The sequence below is a fragment of the Mobula birostris genome, chromosome 22 (genome assembly GCF_030028105.1).
Source record: "Mobula birostris isolate sMobBir1 chromosome 22, sMobBir1.hap1, whole genome shotgun sequence".
Classification (NCBI taxonomy): Eukaryota; Metazoa; Chordata; class Chondrichthyes; order Myliobatiformes; family Myliobatidae; genus Mobula; species Mobula birostris.
In genome coordinates, this window is record NC_092391.1 from 28,471,984 (window position 1) to 28,490,972 (window position 18,989).

At 42.1% G+C, this 18,989-nt stretch overlaps 1 protein-coding gene across 2 annotated transcripts in view; it reads right to left on the reverse strand.

Moving 5' to 3' along the window:
* The window catches only part of wdr5 (WD repeat domain 5), a 48,010-nt gene extending 29,475 nt beyond the window's left edge, over nt 1–18,535 (reverse strand). For both annotated transcript variants that reach the window (XM_072240482.1, XM_072240481.1), the window contains exons 1-3: nt 18,304–18,535; nt 5,573–5,741; nt 1,245–1,353 (exon numbers count right to left, since the gene is read on the reverse strand). In XM_072240482.1, the coding sequence (XP_072096583.1) occupies nt 1,245–1,353; nt 5,573–5,650 (187 nt within the window). In that variant the 5' untranslated portion in view covers nt 5,651–5,741; nt 18,304–18,535. The remainder of the gene's footprint in view (nt 1–1,244; nt 1,354–5,572; nt 5,742–18,303) is intronic.
* Nucleotides 18,536–18,989: the final 454 nt, after the last annotated feature.

Here is an 18,989-nt window from a genome sequence, read left to right on the forward strand (position 1 = left end):
TGTTCAAATCCCACCATGGCTCCTGGGGAATTTAAAGTCAAATAATTAAATAAAGCAGGATTGTCTGGGTGATACAGTGGTGAAGCCAGTGGAGTCGTTGCTTTGTAACACCTGAGATCTAGTTTCAATTTTGATTCTGGAGTTTACATGTTCTTCTTGTAACTCTGCAGATTTCTCCTATTCCCAAAGGCATGTGCATCCATAGGTTAGTTGGCCATTACAAGTTGCCCCTAGTGTGTAGGTGGGTGGAAGAATCTGGGGGAGAAGACCTGATGAGAATATTGGATAAGATTAACACACACAGAATTCTGGAGGAACTCAGTGGGTCAGGCAATATCTATGGAGAGACCCTTCATCCAAAACATTGACTGTTGATTACAGTGAGCACCGAGCATCTGGCTTGCTGAGCCCCTCCAGCATCTTGTGTGTGTTGGTTCATATTTCCAACGTCTGCAGTGTCTCTGTTAATATAGTAGTGAAAATTGGTTGGTGATAACACAGACTCAGTGGGCCAAAGGGCCACTTCCGTGCTGTAATCTCTCTCTGACTCTACAGTTCCATCTGGGAACACATTCTGCCTCCAGGAGCCCATTAATCTGTTTTCACTCACCTCTACACAGCTAACCTAGCAATTCTGGGAACTCCCTCTGGAATTAGCTGCCTGGGGCTGCGGACCACCACAGAGACTAGGTCTTCCTGTGATTGGTGCTCCAGCTTCAACTGGCCTTAATGCGATGGTGTGAGATAAACATTGAAGGTTCCTGCTTTAACCAGATTCTGGAATCCTGGCAAAAGACCAGGACCAACTTAATTTGAATTTCTCTTGTAGATTAATTATTTTCCCAATTCCTTATTTTCTGTACAGGGAAAGCAGCTAAGGTCCTAGAGGGCTCAAGGAGCTCTAGTTCATTCAGTCATCCCTGTCTATTCCAGTAGAGAAGACTCATGCTAACCTGAGGGAAACACATGCAAAAATCCCATACATCTCCTTTAAGACCAAGTAGAACTAGCCAACTCACCTCCCACTCAGAGTTCACCTTTGACTTTTCTGGCCATCATAGCTCAATTACACATCAGGCAGGGCAGCTTCTCTGGGTTGCCATACTGATGAACAATTGACCACTGACCCTTAGAAATGATAACTGGGGAGGTGGGGGGGGGATCAAACCCTACTCAAAACACTTTTAGGTTACACAGTCATCTAAATTTATTCAATGAACGAAAAATGAAATGGGTTTACTCACAAGAACTTGCCAGCCATTCTCCATTTGGACTGAACTTAACCGAAGAGACAGCTTTTGTGTGTCCGGCCAGTGTAAATTTCAAGGTATAGTTTGGTTTCACTGCAGAAGGCTGTTAACCAAACAAAAGTGAGATTTTATTTAAAGCATCACACCTTTATTAGCGAAAATGTAATCGCTGAGAAAGTCTGCAAGTACTATTTTATGTATGCCCAACTTACACTCACTTCTGTAACCACAATAAAGCAACAATTTGAAACATGTAAGGCTACAAAAGCCACCCATAGGCAAGTCATTAACTCTTTATAGTTCCTGCAATAGATGTGGCTGCGGACTCTATCTTGACTACTTTAAAAGTAACATCCCAGCTGCAGAATTACTTCAGATTAAATTGAATTGACTGTTTCTTACATCCTTCACATACACGAGGAGTAAAAATCTTTACGTTACGTCTTCCATCTAAATGTGCAATGTGCAATCATAGTAATTTATAATAAATAGAACAGTCAATGAAATATGGAGAATATTCAAATCAGCGTGAGTTCATCAGTCTGGTGGCCTGGTGGAAGAAGCTGTCCCAGAGCCTGTTGGTCCTGGCTTTTATGCTGCAGTACCGCTTCCCAGGTGGTGGTAACTGGAATAGATTGTGATTGGGATGGTTTGGGTCCCCAGTGATCCTACGGGCCCTTTTTACACACCTGTCCTTGTAAATGTCCTGAATCATGGGAAGTTCAGAACTACAGATGCACTGGGCTGTCTGCACCACTCTCTGCAGGGAGAGTACAGTTTTCCCTGTACTCTTAAGCAGGGGAGGTACAGTTCCCATACCAGGCAGTGATGCAGCCAGACAGGATGCTCTCAATTGTGCCCCTGTAGAAAGTTCTTATGATTTGGGGGCCCATACCAAACTTCCTCAACCGTCTGAGGTGAAAGAGTTGCTGTTGTGCCTTTTTCACCACACAGCTGGTGTGTACAGACCACGTGAGATCTTCGGTGATGTGGATGTTGGGGAACTTGAAGCTCTTTACCCTCTCAACCCCAGATCCATTGATCTCAATAGGGGTTAGCCCATCTCCACTCTTCCTGAAATCCACAACCAGCTCCTTTGTTTTTGCAACACTGAGGGAGAGGTTGCTTTCTTGACACCACTGTGTCGGAGAGACGACTTCTTCCCTGCAGGCCACCTTGTTATTGTTTGAGGTAAGGCCAATCAATGTAGTGTCGTCGGCAAATTTAATCAGCAGATTGGAGCTGCGGGTGGCGATACAGTTATGGGTGTTGCTGTGGAGATTCTGCCACCAGTCATCCACAACAGATGTCAATTTTGTGTCAAGGAGCAATGTCTGTTCAATTGTTCAGGCTTCAGATTACAGGTACCAAATTTGTGAACTTCTGAAGAGGTCATAGATTACCTCGGTTTATAAAACCAGGGCAGAGTGTGGCAAGTTATTTTCCATACTCTCACGCTGATCTTGTGTCATGTATTATTACCATCACCCTCACTCAGGGAAAATGGATCTCTCCCCGGTGTGCATTTGGTCTACCATGCCCTACAGACTACACACTGCTTCTAAGACCAAATGTACCTTCCACCTCTGGGCTTGCTGTCCAAGAGGCAGGCGTACATTCTTCAGAATTTTATTTACAGGATGTCAGCTTTCATTACTCTTCTCTAATTGGTCTTGAAAAATCGCGAGGAGTTGACTTTTTGAACTGCTTCATCTGCTCTGGTGAAGAAACACACATTGCTCTTAGATAGGGAGCTCCAGGATTTAGTGAGTGAGGGAAGAGCGAGAGATTCCCAAATCAGGATGCTGTATGGGATCGAGGGAACCCTACGTAGTGTTCCCATTTATTGGCCGCTAGTGCCTTCTTGATGGTAGAATCTGCTAGTTAGGAAGACACTGCTAGAGTGATCAATGCAAAAATTCCATAGTGCCCTTTGTAGAAAGTACACATTGTTACTGGTTGAAACTATGATTAAATAGGGTGGCCGATAGGGTGCCGCGAACATTCCTTTGTGCTGATTGAGGATTAGCTTGAGCATTGTTACAGCTGCACCAAAGCCAAATGGAAAGTATAGGCCATCCCCTACATACAAAATCCTACTGAATTCAAAAGTCCAACATACACACAGAAACTGGTTCCTACAAATGGCAGAACTAGTTTCCCCTCTCTCTAAAGTTAGTAATTGTACAGTCTTTACAGTTTTAATGTGCTCCTGATGCCATACGTTACAATACTAAGGAGAGGTAGTTACAACATTAAGTGTTCTGTGTACTTTCCAACTTAGACAAAAGTCACCTTATAAGCACTAGCAAAAACAGAACACATTCATTACCTGGGGACAGCCTGTTTCTGTTTCCCTGTCTCTTATAAATGGTGGAAATACCTGGAATATCAGTCACTTACTGTAGTATATTCTGCTTCCAAACAGCTCTTTCAGCATATTATTATGACCAGTCCAGTTAAGATTCAGAACACCAGGGACTGCTGGGACTGTAACTGTCAGTGCCGCTGAATGCCATGGGCAGGTGCTTTGCAGAGTCTACAGACCATTGTTGAGCAGAACATACCTGGGTCATTCTGCATATTGTCCAGTGAAACATAACAATGCCTTCTGCCTAAACTACTCTCCTTCAACTCTTTTGAGAATCCAATTCTTACATTTATTCTTTTAATTATTGCCCTCTCTGCTTCGAGCAACAAGCTCTTGCTTTTCACCAGCCTAGGATCTTATTACTGTATTAGTTAAATCTCTCTTCAACCTCTGCTGCTTTCAAGAAGGTCTAATTAACCTTTCCTCAGAACCAAATTTCACCATCTTAAGCAAGCTCTTAAATCACCTAGAAAGTCATGCTGAAATCCAGTACAATCTACAATAAACTTCCCTGCATCTGCTTTGATTTTTCAGTTATTCAGACACGACTTCACTTAAATTCATGTTAACGGTCTTTGATTAGTATTTGCCCAATTAATTTAAACTGATCCTCTGACCGTTTTCAAACAACTCGCTCATCACCATTTATCAGCTGATTGCCCGATAATCACAAAGAATGTCCTGAATTTCCTCTATAAACAACAGAACTGCATTAGGTATCTGCTCGTCATCTGATAACGTGTTTGCAGCCTGAATGGATTGCTTCTCTAACAGCTTGGAACACATTCCATTTTAGCCTACCGAAAATATGTCTGTATACCAGTTTTTCTCATACCCTTCCTTCTCGACTGCACTGTACTCACTAAGTCTCTGTCTACAATGCATTAAATCGTATACATGGATCTAAGAAATAATAAGCTTATGATGCTGCCTGCTCAGGTTCCATTGTAATTCCACCTCTTGTGACATGACTTTCTGGCAAATGAAGCATTTACTTCATTCCCCTACATTAATCCCATTTGAGTCTTTCCTTGCTTACTTCCATCAGCCTCCCTGCTCATTTCAACTCTACTAACAAGTCAGAACTGGAACTAGATTCCTAAGAGATATACTTGACCCATTCTTCACAGTAAAATGGAAGCAGCTTTACAATGAAAGACACAGAGGACCTCAACCACATAGAACAAGAGGACATTTCCAGCCAGTATCTGCAGAAAGGTTACTTTTTTCTTCTGACAAGTGCCAGCACAGCATTACTGTTTATATTCAAAACATTTATTCACCCTATTCACTGACATTTTAATAGAAATGAAACATCTTAAACCACGCCAGTCAGCAAACAAATTCTCAAACTCTCTGTCTTAAATCAAAATCTGTTGAAATCTTACACTCGCCGATATATAGGCACTACCTCATTTCAAAGAAAGCAAAATTATTGTAGGCAGCAATTGTCAAAAGATTTTACATTTCTTTTAAAAATTCATCATAGTACTTTATAAAAGGATCCTTTAATTTGTCAGATACAGCTTCTTTCACATATGCTCGTTGTCTTGGAAAACTGCAGCTTTTCAATTGAATTTTAAACTTCTTCCGTTTTCTGGTCTCTGGCAGCTTTCATGGTGTAGATGATAAACTGACTGCTCTGGTTTCTCTCTTTCTGAGCAAAGATGTTACTTAAAAAAATCCTTTACTATCTGGCAAAACATCTACAGATATATTTAACAACATGTAAAAGACTGTGATTGGAAACATTTTCTCCATGAAATCTCTCAAATTCAAGTTTGCAGCCACCAGGACTCAGAGAGCTTTCCACCTGAATTCAACCAATGTAGGGGACAGGGCTCCTGCAAAGCATGCAAGCAGATGCACAGATTTGGGTCCCTTAATACGCTCTCTCAGCCCCAGAGACAAGAGTGCCTTTTCTATGAGCTCATTCAGATATTTCACTTGCCTTATTTTGATTGGAGGAGGAAGGCGCTGACTGTGTTTTGGTGCATTCTGTTTCCGATTTTTTGTCTTCAGTCGCCATCCTTGCTGACTATATAAACCTGGCAGAACTTTTGTTGAAGGAGGGTTCAGCTCGTGCCTGAACCCTTCTGAACACAGAAGGTGTGAGTTTTCTACAAAAAATTAAGAGAACCATCAGAAGCATCATACAAATCCACATGGGTATTACAATAACTTGTCATAACATCTCAGAGCTGGAAGTTGCAATCACAAAATAAATCTCTTAAGCGCTAATTTAGGAAGGATTTCTAATTAACACCATTGACTTTGCAAAAAGGTTATAGAAGGGGAAAAAAAACAACTGCTGACAAAAAGCACAAGTATGCTGGTTCTCAATGTAGGAAAAGTGAAGGAGAGTTAGGGACAAGTACATGAAAGACAGGACCAGGTGGAGCAAGTGTCAAGGATTGTCCAATTCACGTCCTCAGTATTATTCATTTATTGCATGGTTTGCCGTTTTGCACACTGGTCGTTTGTCAGACTTTGTGTGTAGTTTTTCATTGATTTTATTGTATTTCTCTGTTCTATTGTGGGCAATTCAGCCCACCGAGTCTGCTCCGCCATTCCACCATGGCTGATCCTGGATCCCACAGAACCCATACATCTGCCTTCTCACCATATCCACTGATGCCCTGACTGATCAGGAAAAGATCAGCTTCCATCTTAAATAGACCCACGGACTTGGCCTCCACCGTAGTCTGTGGCAGACAGCATTCCAGATTCACCACTCTCTGGCTAAAAAAAAAATTCCTTCCTACCTCTGTTCTAAAAGGCAATCCTTCAATTTTAAGGCTGTGCCCTCTAGTTCTGGATACCCCCACCATAGGAAACATCCTCTCCACATCCACCCTATCTAGTCCTTTCAACATTCAGTAGGTTTCAACGAGATCGTCCCACATACTTCTAAATTCTAGTGAGTACAGGCCCAAAGCTGCCAAACACCCCTCATATATTAACCCTTTCATTCTCAGAATCTTCCTCATGAACCTACATGTATGCACTTGGATAATAAATTCACTTTGAACTTTGAAATTTGGATCAGTGAAGCTACAGATGTACAAAACTGCCCCTGGTCAGAGAGTGGCTAAATTATAACTGATTGTAATTGGTTTGCCAATGATAGAAAAATATTTTGAACGCTATTCGGAGTGTCTAGTTGATTTTAGCTTGGTGCAGGGGGCGCACAAGTTTGGCAAATGGAATTTAATATGAGAAATGGTGAGGTTATATTTTTACTTCACTGAGAAGAATCCAAAGATGGACATCTTCAAATGGACAAAGGTTGTGTATGAGTGAAGTACTAAAGGATCTCAATGTTCTTGAGAATGAGTCACAAATTGATAACAGGCAAATGTAGCAAAATGAACATTAGTTTTTATTGCAATGGTGTTGGGAGTTTAGAATTAGAGAAATATTGTTACAGGATGCAGGCCACTCCTGGAATATTGTGGACATTTTTGGTCCCATAATTTCAGAAGGAATATACTACCAGTGGAGAAAGTCCAAAAGAAATTCACTAGGCTAAAATGAGAGTGTTGTCCTATCATGAATGACTGATTAGATGAATATTTTCAAATTCTATGAAAATAAGGAGCAATCTTATTGAAATATTTAAGATTCTCAAGGAATCATTTGGGGGGGGGCGGTTTGAAGAACCAAGTATATGTTGAGATGGGGTCATAACTAGAAGGTTAAAGATCTGTGTTTTAAAATTGAGGTGCACCAAAACTTCTCGCACGGTGACAAGTTTCTGCAATTCTCTATTCTGAAGGAGGGCTGTGGAATCTAAATCACTGAGGGTATTTAAAGAAGAAGCAAACACAGTTTTAGAAAATAGGAAGGTGAGGATGACAGTGAACTGACACAGAAGAGGAGGAGATCAGCTTAAGGAGAGATAGGATTGAGGTGCCAAATGGGTTCCTGCTCCTGGTTCCTTCTGTTCCCATGTTCTTATTGGAGACACTCCACTACGTGATGATGGCCGGAGAACACTGGCTACTAGAAATTTAATATCCTATCTAAGTGAACGACAAGAATGGTTTGACTCATATCACAGGCGGCTATCTGTGATCAGCAAAGCAGAAGCATTTCATTGCTATTAAATTATACTCACCCCAGAGTATATTAGTATTTTCTTATTAGCTTTTTGCCAGCTTACTTTGACTGGTCTTGCTAACATTGAGTGAGAGGTTCTTTGCCACAACAACAACCACTCACTCCATGTCAGCAAGACCATGGAACTGTTTATTGACTTCAAGAGGAGGAAACCAGAAGCCCACGAGCCAGTCTTCATCAGAGAATCAGCAACTTTAAATTCCTCACTGTTATCATTTCGGAGGATCTGTCCTGGGTGCAGCACGTATGCAAGTGCAATTATGAAGAAAGCACAGCAGACCCTCTACTTTCTTAGAAGTTTGCAAAGATTCAGCATGTCATCTAAAACTTAGACAAACTTGACCGGTTGCATCGCGGTCTGCTATGGAAACACCAGTGCCCTTGAATCGAAAAGCCCATCATGGGTAAAGCACTCCCCACCATTGAGCACATCTACATGGAGCGCTGTTGCAGGAAAGCAGCATCCTTCATCAAAGACCCCCACCATCTTGGTCACGCTCTCTTCTCGCTGCTGCCATCATGGAGGAGGTACAGAAGCCTCAGTTCCCACAACACTAGGATCAGGAACAGTTTATTACCCCACAGCCATCAGGCTCTTGAACCAGAATAAATAACTTCACTCACCCTATCATTGAACTGTTCCCACAACCTATGAATTCACTTTTGAGGACTCTGCAACACATTTTCCTGATATTTACTACTTGTTTATTTATTATTATTTTGATATTTATCATTTTTGTACTTACACAGTTTGTTTTTAATTGCACATTGGTTGTTGTCCATCTTATTGGAGGAGTAGGCTTTTGATGATTTTGTTGTGTTTCTTATATTTACTCTGTATGCCCACAATGAATCTCAGGGTTGTATGTGAGGAAGTGGAGGGATGGGTTAGTAAATTTGCCGATGACACGAAGGTTGGGGTTGTTGTGGATAGTGTGGAGGGCTGTCAGAGGTTACAGCGGGACATCAATGGGATACAAAACTGGGTTGAGAAGTGGCAGATGGAGTTCAACCCAGATAAGTGTGAGGTGCTTCATTTTGGTAAGTCAAATATGATGGCAGAATATAGTATTCATGGTAAGACTCTTGGCAGTGTGGAGAATCAGAGGGATCTTGGGGTCTGAGTCCATAGGACACTCAAAGCTGCTACATAGGTTGACTCTGTGGTTAAGAAGGCATACGGTGCATTGGCCTTCATCAACCGTGGGATTGAGTTTAGGAGCCGAGGGGTAATGTTACAGCTATATAGGACCCTGGTCAGACCCCACTTGGGAGTATTGCACTCAGTTCTGGTTACCTCGCTACAAGAAGGATGTGGAAACTATAGAAAGGGTGCAGAGGAGATTTACAATGTTGCCTGGATTGGAGAGCATGCCTTATGAGAATACGTTGAGTGAACTTGGCCTTTTCTCCTTGGAACAACGGAGGATGAGACGTGACCTGATAGAGGTGTATAAGATGATGAGAAGCATTGATCGTGTGGATAGTCAGGGGCTTTTTCCCAGGGCTGAAATGGCTAACATCAGAGGGCACAGTTTTAAGGTGCTTGGAAGTAGGTACAGAGGAGATGTCAGGGGTAAGTTTTTTTTTACACGGAGAGAAGCGAGTGCGTGGAATGGGCTGCTGGCGATGGTGGTGGAGGCGAATACGATAGGGTCTTTTAAGAGACTCCTGGATAGGTACATGGAACTTAGAAAAATAGAGGGCTATGGATAACCCCAGGTAATTTCTAAAGGAAGTACATGTTTGGCACAGCATTGTGGGCCAAAGGGCCAGTATTGTGTGGTTATGTTTCTATGTGACATATAGGTACTTTGATAATAAACTTACTTTGAAGTCATGGCAGATTTGTAACATACGTATGGGTAGTGTGTGTTAGTCACTCTCAGTGCTCATCTATAATTATATTGCAAGGTTGTTCCAGCTGTTGCCAAAATGATCCCTTGATTCAAGCATGATTTTTACTGTACAGAGTAGTCAACCTACTACATCCTTTGACCAAATGGACATTTTTGGGAGGAAGCGGAGTGCAGCAAGAGGGCTTTTTTGTGCCAGATATCCTCACAGATTTTGTCAAGCTGCACTTAGGAGCAAGGTATACAATTGGAAAGAATATTTAAAATTAACTCAAAACCTAATAAAATTAACTTAAGTCCAAGTAAAAAGGTCTCTGAACCTCAGTGACTTATCCTGAAACCCAGAGTCCGGTACGGTGGTGGGGTTGTTTGGGTGGGGGGGGGTGAATGGGGGAATTAGTTGGGAGTAAAAAACAATTTACAACCTTTGTTGGATATGGACGTCATGACCAAGTACTGATAGCTCTACTCAAATTAAAAATACCAAGCTGCTATCAATAGTAAGGAAAGTTCTAGTGTTCACCAGGCACACCATTTACAGACAAATATAAGAGGTTTTTCCTGAAAGCAACAGGTCAGATTTATAAAGGAAATACTGATTCTATTGCTTATGCTTGATGGTAAACTGAAGAAATTTTTATTAGAGGTCACTCCTGCCGGTAAGAACAAGAAATCAAAAGGCTACAACAAGATTTACAAATAACACAATAGGGAGAGTGACTAACCATGAAAAGAGCTGCAAATAATTTTGGCGAGGTTGGAGAAAAGGATATAGGAGTGGGAAGAAATAAAATTGAAACAAAAATCCTGCATGTGTTAAAAGTTTATAATTTTTGAAAAGTTCTGCTAAAACTCAGCAAGTCAGGAAATACATAAGGAGAAAAGAATAGGATGCTTACATTCTAGGTCCCTTATCAGAGTCAGAACTGGCAACTTTATTTTAAAATGAAAAGCTGGTAAGTGGACATCCAATAAAGAGAATTGTAAGATAACACAATGTGGAAGCAAAAAGAGGAAATACACACTGATAAAAATGTATGCCGAAACAGAAAAGCAGAGTCAGAAGGATTCATAAGCAAAAACACTTTGGAGAAGACAGTAAATAAACATAAATAAATCACAAGAAACTCTAGGTTCTATCAACAGATAGATGTTTCACAGAGAGGGTTAAAACTGTGCAGATGATTGTTCTCACCCCAAACAGGAGACTTGTGTTCAGATTTGGATCATCCATTATTAGGAGGATGCTACAAATTAAAAACAAATTCACCCAACCCCATAAGTTTTAGCATCAGCAGAAATCAAAAGCAGAGGTAATTAGGCTGAGGAGAGCTCCCAAGGATATTTAAAAATCTTACGGGTTTCGCTAGTCATTGAGTCAATAATTAGAAGAAAATTCAAGATCATCACCAAAATAATTAAAAAAGTTCAGGAGATTTTTTTTATCATGTTGAAAGGACAGAGTAACAGGAATTGGAAACAGTTACAAGAATTTTTAAAATTTAAGTGTCTAAATAATTTAAACTAGGTAAAGGGAAGAAGCAGCATTGATTAGAATGGCCTCCTTCCATACAGAACAATTTTCTGATAAGAGTTCTCTGCCTTTGCAGCAATATAATTAACTTAAGCAGGAGCAGATTACAATGCTCCACATTCCTGCTTTATCTTCTAATAAGATCATGGCTGATTATGTACATCATACATTTTACTATTCAGACTCCATATTCCTCAATATTCCTTTGTGTCAAAAAATATTTGTCTTGGTAGTAAATATATTCAATGACCTGGCAACTCCCGCCTCTAAGTTGGAAAATTCCAAAGTTTATAATCTTCTTAGTGGAAAAAATGCTGCATTTTAAAAGCCAACACCTATTCTAAGATCATACTCCTGATCCTAAACTCTCCAGTCTGAGCAGTCTCTCTGCATCAACCCTGTCAACCTGCAGAATCTTATACACATGTGGGATCTGCTCTCATTTTCAAGTGACTAAAGGTTAATTTTACCCAGTTTCTCCTCAAAGGATAAATTGCCCATTCCAGGATTCAATCCAATGAATCTAAATTGCACCATCTCCATGTTCTTCTTTAGGTAAAGAGACTAGAATGAAGGCAGTACTTTGAGTGCAGTCTCAAAAGATTGCAGCAAGAATTCTCATTGACAAAGTTTACCCCAATGTCCACTCAGCACACTCACATCACCCTTTCCAATTGCTTGTTTGTTACATTTCTGCAGTTCAAGACCAGTGCACCAAACCCTTTGATTACTAGCTTCTTTTTTTCTATTATCATTACCAAGGTGATAACCTCACATTTTTCCACATTATGCTCCATGTGGAAAAATCCTTGACTTTTAATTTAAAGCTACATCTCTTTTCAGACTCACTGCATACACCTTGCAGCGTAATTAGCTGTAAAAGCAAAGCAACATCACTCTCATAAAAATAGACTGCAAATACTAAGTGCCAATACTGGTCCCCGTGGTACCCCATTAGTTATAGCCTACCAACTTAAAAACAGCCAGTTTATTCAAATAGTTCTCTACCCTTTAATCAATTACTCCACTTATTGCTTGCTAGCTCTTCTGTACCCTTCCTCTCCACCTTTTTCTACTATCTTCCCTCTATTTTTCAGTGAAGGAGAATCTCAACCCAAAATGATGACTTCCATTTCTTTCGACAGATGCTGCCTGACCCACTGAGTTGCTTCTGCATCTTGTTTGTTGTCCTCTTCAACATATTGCCCCAATCCCTTCATTCTTGATTTTATCTGCCTGCCTTGTGAATTTTTGGTCTGAAGTGCTTACTAGTTGTGCTGGCAATGAAAATGATGACATGAGTGAAATAAAGGCAATCATTGTGGAATTAAATTGGGAGAACAAAGGAGCATCAAAGACATTTGGGGGTGATACTTGGGAAATACAGGTACTGCTGAATTCATGGTACTGCTATTCTGAAACAAATAGAGAAACATTCTAGGGTGAAAATCCTGTGGGAGCAATGCTACCCCAACCTCTCTTCCAGAAATGCCAATATTGCTCGTACTGTCTTCCTCAGTTCCTTTCTCCACCTCCCATAACAGCCATTCAAAAACACTACAGAATACTCCCCCAAAGGAATCAGATGACAATTTTGAAGCTGCACACGACAAAACATCTCTGCTACCTCCCAGACTGCATAACACTTCCAAATTACCATAGTGAACCCTACTTCCAACCATCAGGAATGTTGACACCAGGCTAAAATTCAACAGATGCACGCAGCCTTCTCCAGTCTCAACACTCATTGCTAACTGCCAGTGAGATGTGTAATCATGGAGACACAGGAGACTGCAGATGTTGTAATCTACAGCAACAAACAGGATGCTGGAGGAACTCAGCAGGTCAGGCAGCATCTGTGGAGGGAAATGGGATTGTTGATGTTTTGTTTTGATACACTTTAGCTGGACTAAAAGAGGAGACCATATGACATAGGAGCAAGATCAACCCATTCGGCCCATCCAGAGCTCTGCCATTCCACTATGGCTGATTTATTACCCCTCTTACTCCCATTCTCCTGCCTTCTCCCTATAACCTTTGACAACCTGACTAATCAAAAACCTACCTTAAATATACCCAATGACTTGGACTCCAAAGGCATCTGTGGCAATGAATTCCACAGATTCCCCATGCTCTGGCTAAAGGAATTCATCCTCATCTCTGTTCTAAATGGATATCCCTCTATTCTGAGGATATGCCCTCTGGACCTAGACTCACCCACTGTAGGAAACATCCTCCCCACATCCATTCTATCCAGAACTTTCAATATTCTACAGGTTTCAATGAGATCCACCCTGCTCATTCTTCTGAATCCAGTGAGTTCCTCATGTTAACCCTTTCTCTCCCAGAATCATTCTCGTGAACATCCTCTAGACCCTCTCTAATGCCAGCACATCTTTTCTTAGATAAAAAGTGAGACATACCAACTGGTTGAGCGCTGTCATAGCAGCAACCTTGCACTTAACATTAGTAAAGTGCAGCTATATTTCATTAGGAATTTGAGGAGATTTGGTTTGTCACCTAAAATACTCAAAAAGTTCTAAAAATGGACGGTGGAGAGCATTCTGACTGGCTGCATCATCGCCTGGTATGGTATGGGGGGCACTGCATAGGACTGAAGCAAGCTGCAGAAAGTCGTAAAGTTAGTCAGCTCCATTATGGGCACTAGCCCCCACAGTATCTAAGACATCTTCAACGAGCGGTGCCTCAGGAAGGCAGTGCCCATCATTAAGGACCCACACTACCCAGGACATGCCCTCTTTTCATTGTTACCATCAGGAAGGAGGTACAGAAGCCTGAAGGCACATGCTCAATGATTCAGGAACAGCTTCTACCCCTCTGCCATCCAATTTCCGAATGGACATTGAACCCATGTACACTAACTCACTACTTTCTTTTTATTTTTTTTCGCACTGTTTATTTTAACTGAACTATTTAATATGCATATATTTACTGTAATTCAGTTTTATTCTATATTTATCACGTATTGTGTTGCACTGCTGCCACAAAGTTAATAAATTTCATGACATTTGCTAGTGATTCTGAAACGGCTCACAATATTCCAAGTGCTGTCTGACCAATGCCTTATAACAGGGGTCCCCAACCTTTTTTGCACCGCAGACCGGTTTAATATTGACAATATTCTTATGGACCAGCCGACTGGGGGGCAGGGTAGGGTTAAACTCACCTCAACATGTCTTTTACAGTTAGGGTTGCCAACTTTCTCACTCCCAAATAAGGGACAAAAGTAGCAGTCAAATCCTGGGACACTTTACCCCAGGAAAGACTACCATGACCATGAAGCCTCGCGCGGGCACCTGTGTGCGCATGCATGTACGTGCCGAATTTTCCTCCCCACAAATCGGTTTTGCTTTCATCTTCCCGACTATACTGTACATACATTATTTCTACTTTATATAGGCAGTGTATTTATCATATAATTTCTGCTTTAACTATATATTAGTGTTATTTATTTTTGGTTTTATGTGTTATTTGGTATGATTTGTTAGGTTATTTGAGCTGCACCTGCACCTCTGTTTTTGAGTTTTCTCCCCGTTTAGAAAATGGCATTCACCTTTATTCCTTCTAGCAAAGTGCATGACTATACACTTTCCTGCCACTTCTTTGCCCATTCTGACAATCTGTCCAAGTCCTTCTTCAGACACGCTGCTTTTTTAACACTACATTCCCTTCCTCCTATCTTTGTATCATATACAAACTTGGCCACAAAGCCATCAATTCCGTCGTCCAAATCATTGACATGTAATGTGAGAAGAGGCAATCCCAACAGTGATTCCTGTGTAACACCACTAGTCACCAGCAGCAAAGTAGAAAGGGCTTCCTTTATTCCCACTGTTTGCCTCCTACCAGTCAGCCAACCTTCATCTGTGCTAGTATCTTTCTGGTAATACCATGGACTCTTATATTATTACGCAGCCTTGTGTGTGCCATTTTGTCAAAGGCCTTCTGAAAATCCAAATAAGCATCCACTAACACTCCTTTGTCTATCCTGCCTGTTATTTCCTCACAGTTCCAATAGATTGATCTGGCAAGATTTCCCCTCACATAAACCATGGTGACTTTAGCCTATTCTATCATGTGCCTCCAAGTGCCCTGAAACCTCATCCTTAATAATGGACTAAAACAACATCCCAGCTACTGAGGTCAGGCTAGCTGGCCTATTAATTGCCTTTCTTCTGCCTCCTTCCTTTCTGAAAGAGTGAAGTGACATTTGTACTTTCCAGGTCTCCAGGTTCTTGAAAGACCATTACTAGTGCCTCCACAATCTCTTCAGCTACCTCTTGCAGAACCGTGGGATTTAGTCCATCTGGTTTTGGTGACTTATCTACCTTCAGAACTTGCAGCTTCCCAAGCACCTTCTCCTTAGTAATAGCAACTACAATCACTTCTGCCCCATGATGCTCTCAAATTTCTGGTATACTGCCAGTGTCTTCTGTAGCGAAGGCTGACGCAAACTACTTATAAAGATCATCCACCATTTCTGTGTCCCGCCTCTCTATTACTCTTTATATATTTGAAAAAAAAACTTTGGTAATCTCCTTTATATTACTGATTAGCTTCCCTTCATATTTCATCTTTTATTTCCTTATGGGTTTTTTATTTGCTTCTGTTGGTTTTTAGAAGCTTCCCAATCCATGAACTTCCCATTAATTTTTGCTATATTATATATCCTCTTTTCTGCTTTTATGCTGTTTTGATTTCTCTTGTCTGCCAGGGTTGCCTCATCCTTTCTTTGGAATGCACCTTTCCCGAACTTTCCAAGTTGCCCACACCAACTCCAGCCACTGCTGTTCTGCCATCATTCCTGCAGGTGTCCCCTTGTAATCAACTTTGGCCAGCTCCTCACTCATGCCTCTGTAAATCCCTCTACTCTATGGTAATATTCATATATCTGACCTTATTCTTCACCTCTCAAACTGCAGGATGAACTTTATCATATCATGATCACTGTCTCCTAAGGGTTCCTTTACCCCAAGTTCCATAATCAAATATGGTTCACTAGGCAATACATATTGAAATCCCCATCACTATCGTAACATTGCCCTTTTTAATGCCTTTTCTATCTCCAGTTGTAATCTGTATCCCACAACCTCACTTGTACTTGGAGACATGTATGTAACTGCCATCAAGATCATTTTACACTTGCAGTTTCTTAACTCTACTCACAATGATTCTACATCTTCTGATCCCATGTCAACTCTTTCTAAGGCAGGGGCTCCCAACTTTTTTTATGCCATGGACTCCTATTATTAACCGAGGGGTTTGTGGACCCCGGGTTGGGAACCCGTTCTAAGGATTTCATTTCATTTTTAATCAACAGTCACTCCAGCCCTTCTGCCTGTCCTTTCAATACAAGGTATATCCCTGGATGTTAAGCTCCCAACTATGATCTTCTTTCAGCCACAACCCAGTGATGCCCACAACAATGTACTCACCAATTTCTAGTAGTGCTACAAGATAATATACCTCATTCCACATACTGCATGCATTCAACTATAACACCTACAGTCTGAAATGATCACCCTTTTTGATTTTGTCCATTACACTTCAACTCATCCCACGGACTGCAATTTTGTCCTATCATCTGCCAGCCGTTCCTCAAAGTCTCACTACTTTATGCATCTACTTGCATACCAACTGCCCTATCCTCAGCCCTGTCATTCCAGTTCCCATTTCCCTGCCAGATTAGTTTAAACATTCTTAGCACAGCTGTTTGCAAGAATATCGGACCCCCCTGGGTTCACGTGTAACATGTCCCTTTTATACAGATCATATCTTCCCCAGAAAAGATCCCAATGTCCCAGAAATCTGAAACCCGGCCCCCTGCACCTCAGCTACACATTCATCCGCCAAATCAACCTATTCTTACCTTACTGGTATGTGGCACACACAACAATCCAGAGATTACTACACAGGAGTTCCTACCTTTCAACTTTCTAACTAGGTCCCTATATTCTCTCTTCAGGTCTCCTCCCGTTTTCTACCTATGTTGTTGGTACCAATAAGTACCAGAACTTCTGGCAGCTCACCTCTCTCCTTTGGAATGTTATGGACCTGACTGATGTGGGACATCCCTGATCTTGGCACCCAGGAAACAAAGTACCATCTAGGTTTCTATTTCACACCCAGACTCTCCTGTCTGCTCCTCTAACTATGAAATCCACTGTTGCTATTGCAATTCTCACCCCCCCCCCCGAATATACAGGAATCCATAAAGGGAAGTAGGAAAAGATAAAGAGATAGACCAAAGGCTAACATGCAATAGGTGCATCCAAGTGAGGAGCGAAGAGTGAAAACAGTGACAGAGATTGGGGTGGGGGGGGAGTACAGGCTGCAGATGCTGGAATCTGATAAGACAGGAAGGTGGACAATTGGACCAAATGAGGGAGTGGGGTGGCAGATAGAACCGGTAGAGGGAGAGAAACCAGTGGAAGGAGTGTGTGAGTGACAGGCAGATGAAATGGCTGGAGAAGCAGACAGAAACAGTGTAGGAGCAACTAGGTAAATCAGAAAGAGATTTAAAAAAGAGCAGTTTACTGGAGAACATGATGTTCACAGGGTGTTATAGTCTGACCCTACCTCTGCACAACACAGGGGATCACTTGGGCAGTTACTGTGAACCCTAACATGTTCTTTCTCCCATTCTGCTCCTAATTTCAAATCCAAGGACAGTAAAGCTAATTTGACAGCTCTCCCCAGCACTGATCAGAGATGGAGTTCAGATCTATGACACATTTAACTGGGCTGTGACTGCAAGAGAGCCCAATAACTGTAAGAGGAGTATGTGATGAAATGGAGCTCGTAGAAATCGCAGGAAAGTAAAAGATTGAAAAGGGAGGGATTCGAAAGTGTACTATGGAGGGTGAACAATGGGGATGGAATACGTTAAGGAAAGAATTTATCAACGAATGATAAGGAAGGTGAGAAGACAGATCTGGAGTTTTGGTTAGGGGGAAACGGGAAGGCTTCCTGGGGCATGGGGTGGGAATATAGAAAGTAGGATAGTCTGGGGGGTGTCCAGTGGTGAACCGATTGCCCTAGTACGCAACGAGCGCTTTGAGCGATAAGATCCCCGGGCTACAGCCCTTGAACTTCGGCTGATGAGCTTTGCTCAAGCCCCAGGCCCATGCTCCCTCCACCGACTCATACCTGGTTCGGCCCTGGCGCTGATGCCGCTCTTTTCGATATAGCCTAGGCCTGACCCTGCTACCGCCGCGCTCTCGGTGCAAACTCGGACCCGGTGTTGTTCCTGCTCCCGCCGCCGCCGCCGCCGCCGCCGCCGCGTCCTCGCTGCAGCCCGAGCCTGGCGCTCCAGCTCTCCCCGCACCGCCGCTCCTGCAACTCGATGTGGCGGGAGGGCCCAGTGCGCCTGCGCCGCGCCAAACCCGGGTCCCCCGGCTCACGCCGAGGAGCTGCCGTGGACAAGAGATGCCCCGAGTCTGCAGACTCCCGCTCCGTCTCCCCTAGCGCCCGAGGGCGCCAAGCGGATCCCGGGCCAGATGCGGAGAGTGCCCGAAAAGGCAGATTTATAACTATCAAATAAGTACTGGAAAAAAAATGACAAATCACAGGACTAAGCAGGAGTGTAGAACATAAAAGATAATTCCAGTAATGAGCTAGCATGAGCATGATTGGCTGAGTGGCTTCATTTTTACTTGAATGATGATGTATTTGTAACTGTATAAAGGGTGGACAGCAGAGGTCTAAATAAATTTAGTGAGGTCCAGATGACTAGCTGGCCAAGATATGATAGTCAGAGGCAAAAGAAATTATTAAACCTCAGAATGTTGGCCTTTATAGCTCAAATGGTCTACAGTGAAAGGAAGTTAGCTCCA